Source organism: Squalius cephalus (genome assembly GCF_949319135.1).
Source record: "Squalius cephalus genome assembly, chromosome: 3".
Lineage (NCBI taxonomy): Eukaryota > Metazoa > Chordata > Actinopteri > Cypriniformes > Leuciscidae > Squalius > Squalius cephalus.
In genome coordinates this window covers 58,727,082-58,746,880 of record NC_137124.1, presented here as the reverse complement: position 1 = coordinate 58,746,880, position 19,799 = coordinate 58,727,082, and the positions used below count along the sequence as shown (strand labels likewise).

At 37.0% G+C, this 19,799-nt stretch overlaps 1 protein-coding gene across 1 annotated transcript in view; it reads left to right on the top strand.

Moving 5' to 3' along the window:
• Positions 1-17,613, top strand: part of cdh15 (cadherin 15, type 1, M-cadherin (myotubule)) — a 34,232-nt gene extending 16,619 nt beyond the window's left edge. Inside the window, exons 4-14 of the mRNA XM_079864982.1 lie at positions 708-852; positions 2,494-2,675; positions 3,319-3,447; positions 3,912-4,097; positions 6,735-6,973; positions 8,224-8,366; positions 8,446-8,679; positions 9,497-9,736; positions 11,105-11,250; positions 14,697-14,891; positions 15,704-17,613. Of these exons, the coding sequence (XP_079721108.1) occupies positions 708-852; positions 2,494-2,675; positions 3,319-3,447; positions 3,912-4,097; positions 6,735-6,973; positions 8,224-8,366; positions 8,446-8,679; positions 9,497-9,736; positions 11,105-11,250; positions 14,697-14,891; positions 15,704-15,904 (2,040 nt within the window). The 3' untranslated portion in view covers positions 15,905-17,613. The remainder of the gene's footprint in view (positions 1-707; positions 853-2,493; positions 2,676-3,318; positions 3,448-3,911; positions 4,098-6,734; positions 6,974-8,223; positions 8,367-8,445; positions 8,680-9,496; positions 9,737-11,104; positions 11,251-14,696; positions 14,892-15,703) is intronic.
• The last annotated feature ends 2,186 nt before the right edge of the window (positions 17,614-19,799 follow it).

Sequence of the window (19,799 nt, the reverse complement as noted above, 5' to 3'; positions counted from 1 at the left end):
ATGTGACGTTTACGTTATGTTCAGGATAATGCCCAAAGAGCTGTTCTGTACTGTAATGTCCATGTGTCATGCAAAGAAAAGGGATTCACTCCAACTACAATCTCACACAGTCAGATCTTTATCATCTATAGTCTCAGATATACTTTATAATCAAACTAACATAACAGTGTAATATTAATGACCTCATGATGAATCTCAGGGCTGGTTCAAACATCCACATCTCTATGATCAGATGCTTTCTGAACTGCTGATTTCTCACCGCTGTTGTGTTAATTTTGTTATTGAGAGGAAAGCAGATATTTACATATTCATCTATTCTAAACGTCGCTCGGGATGTTCGCTACCAGTCTAGAACTGCAAAGGTATTTCCAACTACTTTTTACTTCTAAGCAAAGAAGGAAAAGAACTCGGCTGTGAGTATATGAGGGCTTTGAATCACGTTCAGTCTCGTACGTAACGCGAGCGCGAGAAATAACCCGAGGCTGCAGTTCACCTAACAGCCACCGGTGTCGCTAATAACAAGGGTTTCTGAATTCTACATTGAGCCTCTTTCTTTCTATTACATTTTTCATAATCCTGATACAGTTTTTTCCCAGATTTAAATGAGATTACAGATTTACAGTATGGTCTCAGACGTACTGTATCTCACTTGATGAATCATGTGATATCTCTGAATAACTCTATGATATAATGTGTAATATCCTCAGCTCAAAGCCTTTGCTCTCTCACCAAGCGGAGAGCGACTGGAAAGTCCCACAACCATTGAGATCTACGTTCTCGATCAGAACGACCACAGGCCTGAGTTCACCCAGAAGGAGTTCATTGGCACCATTCCCGAGTTCTCTGTTCCAGGTAACGTGTACAATAAATATTTTAATAAATATTTTATGGGAAAAAAACCTCAATGCAATGAATAGTTCACACAAAAACTGACCTTTAACCATGTAGGATTTTTATTATCAAATCAAGTTATTTAGCACAATGCCTAGGCTGTTCATTTCCATGTTCTTCTTTCATGAAAGAAATGATACAAATCTTGTTCACACTTCAGCATACTTAAAAAAAAAAAAAAAAGAGTATTTAAAACGGATATAATATGTTTTGAAAGAATATACTTCATTGCAGTGTTCAGACACTTAACTTCATGTTATTTAAAATTATATGAAAATTTATTAAGGTTTACATTCAAATTCAATGCAATTAGTTGAGCATAAGAGTGTTTTGACTCACTTAAGTATTACTTAAGTACTTCTTTATTTGTAAGTTCATAATTACTTATATTGTGTCTTAAATAAGGTTTCCACAATTATTAAAACAATGATTTAAAATGTACACACATTTTAGTTTTTAGTTTAAAGTTTTTATTCATGCTTGTTATTTCTTGATTCACGCTTATTATATTTTGATCCGTGACCACGTTGTTTGCTATTCTGATCATTTTGCATTATTTTTTTCAGTTTGTGCAATATATTTTTACATGTGTTTTTCAATTTTTGATTCACGCTTATTATTTTTTGATCCGTGGCTGCAATACTTTAGGCGGGAAATTGATCCCATTCATAATCATTCAGAAAAATTACATTTACATTTACGCATTTGGCAGACGCTTTAATCCAAATCGACTTACAATGCATTTCAAGGTATACATTTACATTCTTATCAGGTCTTGTTTTCCCTGGGAATCGAACCCATGACCTGGAATGTGACGATGATTATTAGAGGATGACATGAATTAAATGCATGAATGGAAGTATCATGGTATACTGTGACATGGTGCGTGTCGGTCAAAAATGACAGCATTTTTTAATAAAATGATTGTACAATGTTATAGTTCGATAATATTTTTTATTTAATATTTTGTATTTTAGGGGATTTTATGGTACTAAATTATATTTATGCAGTAGTTATAATCCATTTATTCACTTTTTGAGCATAGCCCTGAAAATGAAATTTCCAGCTTGAACTGTCATAAATCTTGATTGCTTTGGAGTAACAGACTGAAGTTTGGTCTCTTTTTAAAGGCAACTCATGGTGAATTATTGCTGAAGTGAAAAAAGTTTATAAAAGTGAACTTGAAAAAAAAGTCATAAAATGTTACATTTATTGTTATGAAAAATGCACAAAAATACCATTTAAAATTTTTATATGTAATATATTTTCCAAAAACATGTTTAACACTAAAACTGTGAGAAAATCAAAGTTGTGTTCCAAATTTGAGGTTGATATCTCAGTAAATGATCTTTCAGTGAGATGTTGTTCGGCTGCAGTACCAAACGCTTCCACTAGATCAACTTCGTCTCCCATTAATTTCCAATGCACTCGTGTTTGACCACAAACAATACAAGTGTGACTATCTTTTTCAGGACCTTTTAACTTTTTCCAATCATGTCCATTATTTTTGTTCACACAGCAACTTCCAAAACAAAACGTAAAAACCTTTGGTCAGAAACGACACCAGAGTGTTAACCTTGTTGTGTGTTTGTCTGTGATCAGGAACGTCAGTGATGCAGGTTACCGCGGTAGATCTGGACGATCCACTGACGGACAACGCCGCTCTGAGCTTCTCCATCACTGAGCAAGAGAGTATCCCTCCTCACGGCGTTAACAAGACCATGTTCGGCATTAACAACAAAACTGGAGTCATCTACATACGAGATGTGGGACTAGACAGAGATGTGGGTTATTTCTGTCTCTTATGAATGAACAGCATTAGGGGTGTAACGATGCCCTCATGTCACGATTCAATACATATCACGATACTGAACTCACAATATGATATTATTGCGATACTCCAAGACATATGTTAAAAGGTTAACATGTGATTAAAATGCTAAATTTGGTATTACATTGGTGTGTGTAAATGAATATTCTTGGACTTGGTGCTGAAACCCAAATCACAGGACAATAGAGACACCAGAATAACAATATTCATGATTCTGAAGATGAAAATACAGAGTTATTGTAGACGAATATGCTTGCACTCTTTCACTGACTAGATATATTTAATATAATGTAGCCACTTTTTACTGGTAACAAGACATTTGGCATTATCAGAACCCACAAATATTCCCCCATTGCATTATTATACATTATATTCAACATTATATATAGCAGTTTAAGGAAGTACTGACACTAAAACTCTTTGTTTTTCCTCACACAGTAATTTTCATTTTGGGTGAACTATCCACAATACATATTGTTGCATGTTTGTATTGCGATATATTGTGACATGATATATTGTTCCACCCCTAAACAGCTCAGAATGATTTGAAAGTCTAAAGGAAAGCAGCGTGAACATGAACCCTGTTGTGTTGTCAGGTGGTGCAGTCCTTCAGGCTTCATCTTCAGGTCGCTGATATGTCAGGAATGGGTCTAGCCTCCACTGCTCGAGCCATCATTCACATCTCTGACATTAACAACCACGCTCCCAGATTCAAGCCCGCCGTGGTACGAGACCGACTGAAAACATGTTCAATTACAGAAACATCCTAACTTTAGAATCCTATCTTAATGTTTGGTAACCATGGCCATTTCAGTAAGGACCTCATATGTGACCCTGGATCACGTCACCAGTCTCGAGTCGCACGGGTATATTTGTGGCAATAGCCAACAATACATTGTATGGGTCAAAATGCTCAATTTTTCTTTTATGCCAAAAATCATGAGGATATTAAGTAAAGATCATGTTCCATGAAGATATTTTGTACATTTCCTACCATAAATATATAAAACATTTATTTCTGTGAGTGAATGCAACACAATCGCCAACATAAATGCACAACTTTAAAGGAGATTTTCTCAATGTTTCGAATTTTTTGCAAAAAATTGACCAATGTGACTGGTTTTGTGGTCCAGGGTCACATTTAGGACAATCTGTTTTCTGAGCTGTGTTTCCAATTTTGTGACTGCAGTACAACATGAATGCAATGGAGAACAAGCTTCTGGCGGAGGTGGGCCGGGTCAACGCCACAGATGAAGACCAGAGAGGGGGAGAGAACTGGAGGATTAAGTACACCATCAGAAAGGGAAATCCTTTAGGAAACTTTGCCATCCGCACAGACCCAGTCTCCAACCAAGGCATCATTTCTGTGGTTAAGGTGAGATTACTGACACCAGTGAAGACTGTAGTTCATCATACACGCTTAAAAATACGGGTTTTTAAAAGATACATTACATTTGAACATTTTTGTGCTGAGAAACTACTGGTAAAAGACAAAAAATATGTATTTTTTTTTATAATAATTTTACAAATCTTTCTTATTAAGGAAATTAGTCACACTGAAGTTCCCCTACATGTGAGCTGCATCTGGATCATATTTTGTGGTGATTGCATAAATTAATCAAAAGTTACAGCATTTGGAACCAATGTTAGTCCTTGACGCCCCCTAATGGGCATTTTGTTAATTGTGATCTTGTGATCGACGCAATTAATTATGTTGATTCTGGACTCATTTCAATCGAGAGCATCCACTGTAAGTAATGATGTGCGATTTTCTACGATCTGTGCATGTTTCATGAAGTTACAAGCGAAAACGCCATGTGAAAGCTACATTTGTTTTTAGTTAGCGCCTGTGGAGTTTCAGCCCGTTCTCATCCCAAGGCGTCATATACTGACGCTTTTGACATTTCGTCTACATCGAACGCACATGGCACCCTTTAGCGTCAATATGACACGCAGATAGATATGGGCCAGAAGGCGCCTCCTAGCGGTCTAACCCTAACCCTACACTAGACCTAAACCTACCCATATCCGAACAAATCTCTGTGCGTGTCATATTGACACTAAAGGGTGCCATGTGCGTTCGATGTAGACGAAATGTTAAAAGCGTCAGTATATGACGCCTTGGGATGAGAATGCGTTGGGAGTTTTGTGTGTCGTAACTCCGTCAGGAATATTCTCGTGATTGACGCAATGGATAATCATTTTAATGAGAATCTGCTGTAAAACATTTTCCACGATCGGAGGTCTATGTGGTGTGTCTATGTGGTGTTTTTAATCTGCTTTAAGACAAACCATGTGTAAATTCATAAGTCGACACCATTGCTGAGTATTTCCTCCTTAAAACTGCAGTGAACCAAAGACAGTCTCAAAAACACGCTTTGAAATCGCTGGTGTTTCTGACGTCACAAACTACCTTGTAACCAATCAGATAAACGTGTGATCGTCAACCAGTGGATCTCTGAGCTGAGTGAGTGAGTGGAGGCGGGGCTCATTGGCATATTCATAGAACCGCGAATACTAAATGAGGCAAGGGTGTCGAGTTACATTCAAGCTATTTTAAGGCAAGGAAAAAACTGTTAAAATTTTAATTTTGGTGATCAAAGATGAGTTTTAAGGGATAAAATTATTAACCTTTTTTTTTTGGTTGGTGTAAAGAACAGTTTAATAATCAAAAGAACTGTTTTCCAGTATAAAAAACACGTGCAATGGAAAGTATGGGTAGTGCCGTATTCAGTGATTGACAGGAATCAAAACGAGGCTGTGAGGGAAAGAAAACGTTCATTGGATTGTACTGTTGTTTAACAACATGCTGATTGTCCAGCCAATACATTTTTTTTCTGAAAAACAGTGGTGGAAGTTATGTGCTGTAGGAACTTTATTCTGCGCGCGCCATTGCAAAGACTGTACGTCTATCCCTCACATCCTCATTTCCATCCATGTTAAATTCAATATGACATGTACCCTGAGTAAGGAGTATAGGACCACCAAAATCAGTTACTGGCCAATTTCAACTGGCATTTTTTTTGTGCCAACATTTCCGCTTGAAACAAGAAGTACATGAAGAGCATGTCCCATTTTTTTTCATCATCAGAGTGTGACAAAGCCGTATTTGACAGCTTTTGCCACACTTCTAACCGATTCCCCCTTTAGTAAACTGTTATTAGACAAAACAGTGAACATATTAACTCTTTCCATGTGGCTTTCCATGTTTTCACTGTTATACGGTAGGGGGCGCTATTAAAGAAAATTCCGGACCAAAACACAGGCGAAAAAGACGATTAAAGCATTGCTTATGCACATTGTATACTTTGAAAGTCTCAGATTTTTGTTCAAAACATTGCTTTTTTTATAACTTACCTACATTCAGGTGTTGATTAAAAAATAATGCATGAAGCTAGAATAAAACAGCTCATTGTTTTTTTAAAGTTCTGCTCTGTTTTTTCTTTTGATACATTACATGCAATAAAGTAATCTGGGAGCCATGAAAGTTTTGTGTAAATTATCATAAATGCTGGCAGTGGCTGGCTTTTTTTATTTATTGTATTTTTGACTTAAGAAAAAAAAAAAAAAAAATTCTGTAGAAATATAAAAATGGGTCGGACACGATCCCTGAATCATTCACTATCCTCTATGACAAATAGAAAAAACTAAAAGTGTGCACAGGTTTTCAAATGCAGCTTTATAATGTAGGGGGCGGGACATTTGAGATTCTAGAGAGCATTTGATTGGCCAGAAATCTGATGAGAAGCTGAAGTGCAGAATGATGGACTAAATTTTGAATGCAAATATCTTGTATAAATAAATGTATTTGTACCTTATTTCCAAAAAAAAAAATTTTTTAAATGCAGCCTAAATGTTATCTTGCCATTTATAAGGTCAGGAATCAACATTGAAGGTTTGAGGTTCTGTTTGAGTATTTATCCCTCTTTTTCCATCCGCTTCAGTGTGTGAATGTGTTTGTATGTATTATTTGCACATACATTTCAAATCCAGTGTCTCTGCTCTCTTGCAGCCGCTGGATTATGAATCTCAGGCGGAGTATCAGCTGGTTATAACAGCAGAGAATGAAGTCGGCCTTAAAGCCCCATACCAACAAACACACAGCGCTACCGTCACCGTCAGAGTGATGAATGAAAACGAGGCCCCGATCTTCTACAAAAACCCCATTAAAGTCACTGTCCCGGAGTCTGTTGTTCCCGGTACTGTGCTGGCCTCGGATATCGCTCATGATCCAGATAATGCCAAGCTGAGGTGAGGCTCACTTCAATCACATCAATACCTGATGAAGCCGTGTAGATGTTCCTGGATATTAGTTCTGGAACAATATTCTTAAGCAATCATATCCCTAAGCTTGACCTTAACCTAAAACTGTAGTAAAAAGAGTAATACAAAATGTACTTCTAAATCTGATTTATAACAAGTTATGAACTCAGGAGCAGTTGCTCTTTGCGTAACCCTTGTGAAAAAGAAGTGTGCTTAGCTTTATTGAATGTGCTTCAGATCTGAAAAGTATACAACAAAACTATACTTGCAGAAAATACAGTGGTAATAAAATAAAAGGCATTTTATTTATACATTAATTTTTTCAAAAAAGTGCACTTTGTAATAATGTCAATTTAAAAGGACATTTACTTAAAAGTTCATTTTAAATAATCGTTTTATCTTTTGTCACGCTTTAAAGACATACTTTGATATTTAAAGCACAGTATTTGTCTGAAACATGCTAGCAATGCGATAATATATACTAGGAACTGCACAGCAACCATCCAGAACAAACTAGCAAACACATAGCTACACCCTAGCAACCACCCAGATTACCCTCTCAACTGCATAGCAACATCCCAGCAACCACAAAGCAACAACCCCAAGTACTCTAGCAATGGCATAGCAACACCCCAGCAACCACCCAGAATACCCTCAAAACCGCATAGCAACACCCTAGCAACCACCTTGAGTACCTTAGCAACCTCATGGCAACATCCTAGCAACCACCCAGAATGCCCTTGAAACCAGTGTGCAACACCCTAGCAACCACCCCGAGTACCCCAGCAACCACATAGCAACACCCTAGCAACCACCCAGAATACTCTAGAAACTTAGAAACTTAAAACCTTCAACTTTCTCTCTTTCTCTCTCTAAAAACTATACCATATTTAAAAAAAAAACAATACAATTATGAAATTGCATATAAAGATGTACTGAAGTCCTACTGATGTGGGTCAAAAAAGCACTCTTAAATTCACTTAATTGCTGTAATATAAATTTAATTGAATTCATTTTCATTTAACGGTAAATAACAGATAATTGTGTGACAGATAATTGTCTGACAACATTACATTCAGTTTGCACTTGCGTATATATTCTTTTAAAGTATATTATTTCCGTAATAAATACTCTGTGCTAAAGTGCACTTCTTTTTCATAAAGAAAAGCTTGCATGCATTAAGCCTAATCTACTGTATGTCCTAAACTTAGAATTTTAAGAAATGTATTTTTGTTCAGGTTTGAAATCCTTCAGGATCCGGAGGGTAGGTTGGCTATTGACCGTGCGACTGGGCAGATCACAACCAGAACAACCTTCGATATCAAATCTCCTCACGTCAGGAACAACATTTACTCTGCCGTCGTGAAGGTCACGGATCAGGGTGAGCACCTCGGACCCCGAGACAGAGACAGCGGACTTTCTCTGAATTAAAATGTTGATGATGGTTTCTCTGTTTGCAGACGCCGACAGCATCTCTGCGACAGCGACTCTGGAGGTCAGTCTGTGGGAGACCAATGATTACCCACCAGTGCTGAAACCCTCGAGTGGGACGGTGTGCAGCAACTGGGACCGGGATAAACTGGGCCTGATGATCAGTGCGGTGGACGAGGACATGTCTCCTCAAGCCGACCCCTTCACCTTTCACATTCCTGACCAAAACGTAGCTGCCAACTGGACCATCATAACTCTCAATGGTAAAACTTAAAACATCATTTATATGTATTTGTACTAACGGTACACAGAAGTCACGGTTCGGTATGTACCTCGGTTTTGGAGTCACGGTTTAATACGAGTTCGGTACATTTACATTCCTGATTGCTTTAAAAAAAAAAATTAAGGAATTGTTGGTTTGTTACTCTAATTGATAGATTGACCAAGGCTGCACAGTAAAATACAAAAGGCTGTTTTCAAACTTGTTTGATTAACGTTGTGCGTAGACTACATTCCCTGCGAGCAATTTTGCGTTTAAAACACGTATAATAGCCGTCCAATCACAGCCCAGACGTCTAGGCTAAAACAAGGCAGAATTTCACTGCAAAAAATGCTTTTCTTACTCAGTATTTTTGTCTGGTTTCCAGTCCAAATATCTAAAAATTCTTAAATCAAGATGCATTTACTAGAGAAGTAAAATTAGATAAGATATTATGTCTTGTTTTCTGGGGGAATTAATCTAAATGAAGTGAGTTTTTGCTTAAAACAAGCAAAATTAGAATCGATTTGAATCGAATCGTGACCCCAAGAATCGATTTGAACCGAATCATGGGATCCCAAAAGATTCCCACCCCTAGTGTTCAGGATTCAGTTCGCAGGAAGGGATCTACCCCTGCTTTCCCAGACAGCAACATAGTGTCGGCCCAGATCCGGCACACATGTATTCCACATGGCCCGGATGTGGGCCGGATGTGGGCCGACACTATGTTGATGTCTGGGTTAGAGATGGAGCTCACAGTGTTTACTCTGATTTCTAAACCCCTTGTTTTTTCTTCTGTCTCTTCACATGTACATCCCCAGAGACCCATGCAGTTCTCCAGCCACTGACAGACATAGAGAGGGGGGAGTTCTCTGTTCCTGTGGTCGTATCGGACTCGGGCTCCCCTTCGCTTTCCTCTAATGCTCTGGTCAACGTAACCGTGTGTCCCTGTGACAGTTTCGGGGACTGCAAGAGCTTCACCGCAGCCATCTTTGGGACCAAAATGGGAATAAGCTTCATTGCCCTTATGATTATTATAGGAAGCGTTGCTTTTCTCTTGAGTAAGTTTCATTTAATTAAGGGACATTTAATTTAATATTCTACAATATTATTGATCTGCATTGACACCATTATATGAGAACTGAACTGAGCTGGACGATGACATTACAGTTTTCGTCAGAGCGGCTATATATATACAGTGCTATGCATAAGTTTAGACACCCATGCTAAAGTTGACTAAAAAGAGGAATAAAAAATCATCTTTTGGAAATTGAACTTAATGCCTTAATTTAAAAAATGAGGAAAAATCCAACCTTTAAGGACACCAATTTTCTTTGTGAATGAATAATGTATCGTAAATAAATAAATGTTCTTCCTTAAAATACAGGGTGCATAAGTTTGGACACCCCTATGTTAAATTCCCATAGAGGCAGGCAGATTTTGATTTTTAAGTATTTTTTTATATATTTTTTTAGGATACTATGCATCCTGATAAAGTTCCCTTGGCCTTTGGAATTAAAATAGCCCCACATCATCACACACCCTTCACCATACCTAGAGATTGGCATGGTTTTATTTCAGTTAGCCTAATAGCTAGTTTGATTTGCATTGAGAGATGATCTTATGGAAAGTACTCCATGCCAATCTCTAGGTATGGTGAAGGCTATGTGATGATGTGGGGCTATTTTAATTCCAAAGGCCAAGGGAACTTTATCAGGATGCATAGTATCCTAATTTTTTTTTTTTTTAAATACTTAAAAATCAAAATCTGCCTGCCTCTATGGGAATTTAACATAGGGGTGTCCAAACTTATGCACCCTGTATTTTAAGGAAGAACATTTATTTATTTACCATACATTATTCATTCACAAAGAAAATTGGTGTCCTTAAAGGTTGGATTTTTCCTAATTTTTTAAATTAAGGCATTACGTTCAATTTCCAAAATATGATTTTTTATTCCTCTTTTTAGTCAACTTTAGCATGGGTGTATTCACTTATGCATTGCACTGTATATATATCTATATAATAACTTTTAATATATATATTAATAACATTTTTTACAACAAAAATCGAACAGCACTGAATTACTTAAGCTGGACTGTGACGCTATTTTCTTCTAGACACAAACTTTTTTGCATTATTTTCCTGTTTTGCTTTGAAACAAATAATCTGTATTTTAAAAAGCGCTATAGAAATAAAGCTGACTTGACTTGACTAAGTAAACGCTGTATTTATGTGCATATGCCTAAATACCCAGACAGCAACAAAGTGTCGGCCCAGATCCGGTACATCTGGATTCCACGCGGCCCGGATGTGGGCCGGATCTGGGCCGACTCTATGTTGCTGTCTGGGTCCCAACAAACCATTACCCTGATAAGCTGTAGTATAGTTGAAATGTGCTGTAATAAAACCTGACTGTGTGTGTCCAGGTCTTCTACTTCTCGCTGTGGCGGTGAGGGGTTGCACGAGGCAGAACATGGGAAAACGAGGAAGTTTGCTGGTCGGAGCGTCCGACGATGACATCCGAGACAACGTCTTTCATTATGACGAGCAGGGAGGCGGTGAAGAGGATGAGGTGAGGGACACGTTTTATAGTCTAGATACATTTTGCTCAAGTGAATACTAATGATCTGATATGATATACAACCCCAAATCAGAAAAAGTTGGGACACTGTACAAATTGTGAGTAAAAACAGAATGCAATGATGTGGAAGTTTCAAATTTCAATATTTTATTCAGAATACAACATAGATGACATATCAAATGTTTAAACTGAGAAAATGTATCATTTTAAGGGAAAAAAAGTTGATTTTAAATTTCATGGCATCAACACATCTCAAAAAAGTTGGGACAAGGCCATGTTTCCCACTGTGTGGCATCCCCTCTTCTTTTTATAACAGTCTGCAAACGTCTGGGGACTGAGGAGACAAGTTGCTCAAGTTTAGGAATAGGAATGTTGTCCCATTCTTGTCTAATACAGGCTTCTAGTTGCTCAACTGTCTTAGGTCTTCTTTGTTGCATCTTCCTCTTTATGATGCACCAGATGTTTCTATGGGTGAAAGATCTGGGGCCTCATTTATAAAGCTTGCGTACGCACAAAACGGGGCTGAAAACATGCGTACGCCAGTTCCTGCGCAAAAGGTGGGATTTATAAAGAAAAACTTGACGGGAAAATTTGCGCACCTGCACGCAAACTCTGACCCATGCGTACGAACGTTTTGGAGATGGAGCACTTTGGCGACACCGATGGTGAGCTGGAGTTAAATGTATTTTTGGTCACTTTTAGACAGAAAATCTAAAGAAAATTAAACATATACAGAAAGATTATACAAATACAATTTCAATCACCAAGCCTGTCAGTTGAAGCAAATATCCATTCCTTCTTAAATGTCCGCGGCAGCGAGCGTGTTGAGCCGTTTAGTGAAACTGACGCAAATAACAGTTTAAATAAATAAAATACTTCTGATATAAACATTTATATTAAATATGCCATTCAAATTAATGGAGTTAAACACTTAAACATGAAATCATTACTGAAGTTACAACATTTTTTTAAATTCAATCATTAGAAATATTTGTTGTGGATGCGATTGTTTTTGAACACTTTTCCTGTGGCGTGCTTTAATGTTTTAACCACAGAGATAATTGCTTATCATGATAATACCAGATTGTCTGAGAAAATAGTTTCGTGCAAATAATGCCCAAGGCCTATCTGTTTCCATTAAAAATACAATTCGGCAAGTGGAAAAGATTGAGAAAAACTTTCTCTGAAATGTATTTTACACTATTTGATTTATGTAGGCTATTCAAAAACAAGGCAAGGATAGACAACTACTTGATTTGTATTAATGTAATGTTTCTTGTACCGTTTATATCATTTGCATATGATTATTCATCCACGTGATAACGTTTAAGTTATCACGTGGATGAATAATCATATGCAAATGATATGTAGATGAGGATCTGCATAGTAAAACTAGGCGTTGTAAGCTCCATATATGGTTAATTCGGAGAGGAGACGCATGTACGCACAATCTTCCGCTGACTGGGATTTATAAAGTGAATTCTGCGCAGGTTCTGGCGTACGCACGGTTTTATAAGTCTGAATATTTTTTTGCGTACGCCATTTTTGGCTTTCGGGCGCACGTACACTTTTAGTAAGGTTCCTACGCACAGTTTTATAAATGAGGCCCCAGGACTGCAGGCTGGCCATTTCAGTACCCGGATCCTTCTTCTACGCAGCCATGATATTGTAATTGATGCAGTATATGGTCTGGCATTGTCATGTTGGAAAATGCAAGGTCTTCCCTGAAAGAGATGACGTCTGGATGGGAGCATATGTTGTTCTAGAACTTGGATATACCTTTCAGCATTGATGGTGCCTTTCCAGATGTGTAACGCACTCATGCAACCCCATACCATCAGAGATGCAGGCTTCTGAACTGAGCGCTGATAACAACTTGGGTTGTCCTTGTCCTCTTTAGTCTGGATGACATGGCGTCCCAGTTTTCCAAAAAGAACTTCAAATTTTGATTCGTCTGACCACAGAACAGTTTTCCACTTTGCCACAGTCCATTTTAAATGAGCCTTGGCCCAGAGAAAACGCCTGCGCTTCTAGATCCTGTTTAGATATGGCTTCTTGTTTGACCCATAGAGTTTTAGCTGGTAACGGTGAATGGCACGGTGGATTGTGTTCACCGACAATGTTTTCTGGAAGTATTCCTGAGCCCATGTTGTGATTTCCATTACAGTAGCATTCCTGTATGTGATGCAGTGCCGTCTAAGAGCCCGAAGATCACGGGCATCCAGTATGGTTTTCCGGCCTTGACCCTTACGCACAGAGATTGTTCCAGATTCTCTGAATCTTTGGATGATATTATGCACTGTAGATGATGATAACTTCAAACTCTTTGCAATTTTTCTCTGAGAAACTCCTTTCTGATATTGCTGCACTATTTTTCTCCGCAGCATTGGGGGAATTGGTGATCCTCTGCCCATCTTGACTTCTGAGAGACACTGCCACTCTGAGAGGCTCTTTTTATACCCAATCATGTTGCCAATTGACCTAATAAGTTGCAAATTGGTCCTCCAGCTGTTCCTTATATGTACACTTAACTTTTCCGGCCTCTTATTGCTACCTGTCCCAACTTTTTTGGAATGTGTAGCTCTCATGAAATCCAAAATGAGCCAATATTTGGCATGACATTTCAAAATGTCTCACTTTCAACATTTGATATGTTATCTATATTCTATTGTGACTAAAATATAAGTTTATGAGATTTGTAAATTATTCCATTCCTTTTTTACTCACAATTTGTACAGTGTCCCAACTTTTTCTGATTTGGGTTGTAGATATGTAAAGGCCATACAATAGAGTGGATAAAGAGTAGCACACAAACATGCTACAATTTCTGCAGTTTATGTTTACATTTGTCAAAATGTTCATTACACAGCAGAGGACACCAAAGACATTTTTACAGTCATTTGTTTTATTTATTTTTTACAATAGTTGGACACATTTCTCAATACTTGGGTCACTTTGAGCACAAAAGCAGTCTATGTGGGATGAAATAAGATCATTTTTCACTGCTCTGGCACAAAACACATTAGACTTCCAAATTTTAAATAATTCCACATTATTAAAAAAAATGCAGTCATAATCTATTATTACCCGTCACTTTAATTTTCTTAGTTTAATGATAATAAGCCAATTATTAGGCTCTGTTTTTGTTCACATTTTCATTTTTATTCACGAATGTACAGGACAAGCATATATGAAGAGATTGTGTGTCACTTTTCAGGTTTCATCATTAATGTTTGTTCAATAAACTGCAAAAAGCTTTACTTTTGATATCTGTTATCTCTTTTGATGAAGGTCTCAGCTTTCAAATTCTGTCCAATGCTTGAAGAATCCCAGTGTTTTCATTGTTCTCGGGCAGCAAAGTTTAACAAACTTGTGTGTTTGTTGTATTTATTTGTGTTTTGAAGTGAAAAATACCTAAAGCTGTTTCCGTCCAATAGGATGCATTTAATATCGATTTTCTGAGGAACCCAAGTGACTCGGTCCCTGTCCCAGCCTTATTTTTCCCACAAGACTTTGGCCTTCCCAGAGGAAAACAACCTCTGAGAAAAGATGCACCCCATAACCTGCCGTCTCCTACATATCCACGCAAAACCCCCGGAGACCCGACCGACATCGAGGATTTCATCAATGTTGTAAGCGACTTTTCTTTAATAAGAAATAAGGCTCCCGCTAATCATCCTCTGTTACGGTGTAATTCTACATTTAAGTACCAAGTAAAATTAATTAACTACATTTGCTTAAAATAGTGTTCAGGGTTAATTGCATGTAATTATGTACAATTTGCATTTGCAACATTTAACGTGTAACAAGGACACTGTAAAATAAAGTGTTACGCTTTTTTTTAAATGCAAATACATAGTAGTTAAAGAAATCCTAATATAAAGTGAGATAAGATTCAGTCTGAAATACTTGTGGGTAATTCACAAGAAAACTCCTTAAGAATTTCATTTTGAAGAAATACCAATTTTCTTCAAGTACCACCATAACAATTGTGAGACATATTCCAGTATCTTCAATAGTTCTAATGTAATCCACAGTCCTAAATATGAGGCAATATTTGCAGAGTTTTATTAGTTATTTATCATTACTAATCCAAAATGAGGGTTATTTTAACTCCGTCAAAGCAAGTTTGAAATTTAGTGTTTGAAATTGAATTTCTAAATCAGGATATTCTGATATCACTTGAAGTATTAACTCAAAAGTATTTTTTAAAAAACTTTTTATGACCCATAAAGATGCAATGAAGATGAATGCACACATGCAAATTTAAAAACAGATGATAAAGACATAATACTACATGTTCCAGTAGTAGATGTAGCAGTGTGTGTGTGTGTGTTTCTGATATTCTGATGAACAGTTTCATTATAATTGATTTGTAATAAACAACGAAATCCAAGCACTTTCTTCGATAACAATCTCCCTGTGTTGTGCTTGACCCGAGCAGGGTCTGGACGCCGCCGACACCGACCCGAACGTCCCGCCGTACGACACCGCGCTGATCTACGACTACGAGGGCGACGGCTCGGTCTCAGGAAGCCTCAGCTCCATCGCCTCCATGGGCTCAGATGAAGACCAGGACTACGACTACCTCAACGACTGGGGGCCACGCTTTAAAAAACTGGCTCACATGTACGACCCACGTTAGACCCCACACTGATGCTGTTGTTCAAGACGTCCAGATACTCTCCACCATGCATGTCCTTCAAAACCTCACGCCCCATCTTCTATATGAGAGAGTGCTCATGATGCATGTAAGGGGAGGTTCACAGAATTGATAAATGGACTATATATTCCCCAGTGATATGATTTTGTTAAAGGAGTGTGTCAGAAGAGAGAATGTCCCCTTCCGTCATGGATCAGTGAAGAGTTTCAGCATGCTGACGTGACAGGTGCTGTGAACGCACCAACTGGAGAGAGGACCGTGTGGAAGCGCAAACTGATTAGACATGGTGCAAACAGGGATGCCTTGTTCATACAACGTTTGTCAAGTTCTTGAGGGATTATTTTAGCTGATGACCAATACTGAGGTTTGCTGAGAATGTGGGGCAAATGGAAAGAATGAAGCACCCGAAAATGATCCGCTTATTCACTCATAACTGGCATTCTAAACCCTTATGACTTTCTCTAACTCATGCAACACAAAAGGAGTTTTGTTAATTATATTTTGTTGAATTTCAGGCTGCTCTTTTGTATATGCTCTTTTTTTTTTTATGTACACATGCATACATGCTTCTTAGGGGTGGGCGATATGAACAAAATCTTAAATCATCTTTTTCAATATCACCAAAAAAATAATATTAGCCTAAGTAAAAAAAAAAGCCTAAGTGAAGACAAGTAAACTGATAAAACAAGAACAAACCCAGACAGAGACATAGTGTCAGCCCACATCTGGATTCCATACGGCCCAGATGTGGGCCGGATCTGGGCCGACACTATGTCCGGGAAGAAACTAATAACTAGCATATAGGAAAACAAACTACAATTGAACAAAGACACAAATGAAATAGACATACCTTAAAAACTTCAAGCACTAGAAATAAGAAATACTACATCAATTGTATAATCAAATATATATAAATAAAACAATGCATAATCTTCACTTTGTAAATTAAAAATACATTTATTCTTATTAAAGTTACTAAAGTGGTTCAGTGAAGAGCAGTAAAGCGATGACGGACTGCAGCAGGTTTATTAGGCTTCTGTCACTTTAAGATCGAATGCACCGATCTAATATACTGTTACACATGCGCTTTCTTCTCAACTGTTACGTTCACGTAAGACATAAATCACTGTTTACGAGGATACTTACAAAGATGCACATTTTGACATAAGTATGTGTATTTAACAGTTCAAGCCCAATTATACGTCAAAAATAACTATGTTTGAACATGTGAAAGTGCCATATAAAGCATGTGATAAACTGTATTGATTCTTCAGGAATGTCTTTTTAAGATTGATTGACTGATAAAATGACTTTTTAAACGTGATAACTTTGTTTTTAACCATTCTTTTTATATATGACTAGTATATTGTGTAATATTGTTACTATTTTTTGCTTGCCTGCAATTTACCTTCAAAAGTATCCCCAAGACATTTAAAGAGCCTTAATATTAGTAATACTAATTTTCATATGCAGCGTAACACAGTTTGCCAAATTAATGATGCTTCAAATGTAAATATTTTTGTTTTCCCCTTCAGGAACAAAAGTTTGACATAATTACACAATACCTATTATTATTATTCTTTTGTTTCTCAATTTTGATTTACATGGTTTTGTTTTTAATATTTATTTCATAAGAAAATGTAAAATGCTGTCATTATCTTTACAGTTATGAATAAAAGATTGGAATGAGACCTGTCTGTATTTTTAATAGGGATGCATGATATATCGGCCAGCATATCGGTATCGGCCGATATATGTTCATTTTTAATGTTTTCATTATCGGCCCGATAAGAAAATTTGGCTGATATATTAAAGCTGATAAATAATGGATTATTTCCTTCAGCTGAGACACTTCAGAGGCACACTTTTCAACATGATGGGTTTGAATTGCTTGAAATATAATTGGAATCCCTTCAAAAAAGGAAAATACAGTAAAAGTGCAACATGTGCAGCGCAAGTCTGTCATATCAGCTACATAAAATTATAATGAGAACATCATAATTGTCTGCTTCGGATATGGATTTAATGTTGAAACTTTTGTTTTTGTAATCAGGCTCTCAAAAATAATATAAAAATTTGGATTTAGATTTATCGGCCAATATATCGGTTATCGGCTTTCAGATATAAAGAATTATCGGTTATCGGTATCGGCCAAAATGTTCATCTCTAGAATGCGCCATATAAAATTTCTCAGCTGTTACCGATAGCCGATTATTCAGAATGATATTGGCCGATAGTTTGGTTTTTCTTATGGATAAAAAAATCTATAATATTAGAGGTTAAAATTAACAACAGCTATTATATTCAACTGCTATTTATTTCCAGATATAATATTTACACTCAAATAAAAGCTGAAATGTTTGCATAAAACTCAGTTACACATATATGGTAGTTTTCATAAGCACTTTCAAACATACATATATAATTAACAGTAAATATGCTCTTCTCTAGTTTTTTTTAAGCTAACACTGTTAACTTTCCTGAAGTATATGCAACAATAAGTGATATTGTTCTCAAACTCTTGTATTGACGTCTTTCCACGGTTGAAACACTGATTGAGTGATTACATGAGACATGATACGGATTTCGGTAAGTTGTGGTACTCTTCAACATAACTTCTGATATTCATGCATGTTTTTCTTGATATGATTTGTATTAAAGTGAAGGAATAGACTCGCGCTGCTGCTTGAACTGAGGCGCTACAGGGATCTGTCACATTTAAGAGCGCCAAAACGCCATTTATTATTTGAATTTCGTGATAAAATGGACAGAATTTGAAAGATTGTTCCTTTTTAGAAGGAGCAAAGCACAGAGCTATTTGCGATAATTGGATGAGAGGCGCGCTACAAATAATGTTTAGTTTAGGGAAAAAAACTGCAGATCTGGAAACCCTGGCTCAAACTACGGGCGATTCATAGGGTCAAATAGAGCCAGCTTTTATGTAGCAGTTTTGAGCTGTTAATGCTTTACTGTGGCATTAACTTGCCCTAACTAACTCAACACGAGATATATCTTCACACACACTGAGTCGGTCATGTTTTTCCGCAAACTTTTGATTGACAGGATTTCATCGGCTGTTTGTCGATGGCTGATAGCGAAATTAATTGCTTTTATCGGCCGATACCAATTGTTGGCCAATACATCGGTGCATCTTTAAGACATCCCTAATTTTGTAATGGATAAAAGAGATAGTGATTTAGTTTGCAGTGGTTGTTTTGGCAATTTATATAAAAAAAAGGTGAAATATTAATAGGAAACCCTTTATTTTAGTGTCCTTGTTACACATTGCATGTAGTTACTACAGTAATAACTATATATCATGCATAATTACGTGCAACTAAACCCAAACCCTAAAGTACATGTAGTTAATCAATATTACTCAGTACTTAAATGTATTATTACACTGAAACAATGACACCTTAAAATAAAGTGTCACTTCATAACAATAGATGTTTAGTCATCTACCAAAATCATTATTTAAAGGGGTGGTATAATGCCCTTTTCACGAGATGTAAAATAAGTCTCTGATGTCCCCAGAGTGTGTGTGTGAAGTTTTAGCTCAAAATACCCCACAGATATTTTTATATAGCATGTTAAAATTGTCACTTTTTTAGGGTGAGCAAAAACACACCGTTTTTGTGTCTGTCCCTTTAAATGCAAATGAGCTGCTGCTCCCGGCGCAGAGGGCGGAGCTTCAACAGCTTGTGTCCTTTTACCTCACACACACATGCACTGAACATTTCAAAAACTTTTAATCTTTTATGTTCAAACCAGAGTCGGACAATGATGGAGAGACTCAAGAAGTGACAACATGTAGAAGCAACAGGACATTTCTGAATGGTTAGTTGATGAATTTATGAAGCATTAGCATATTCTG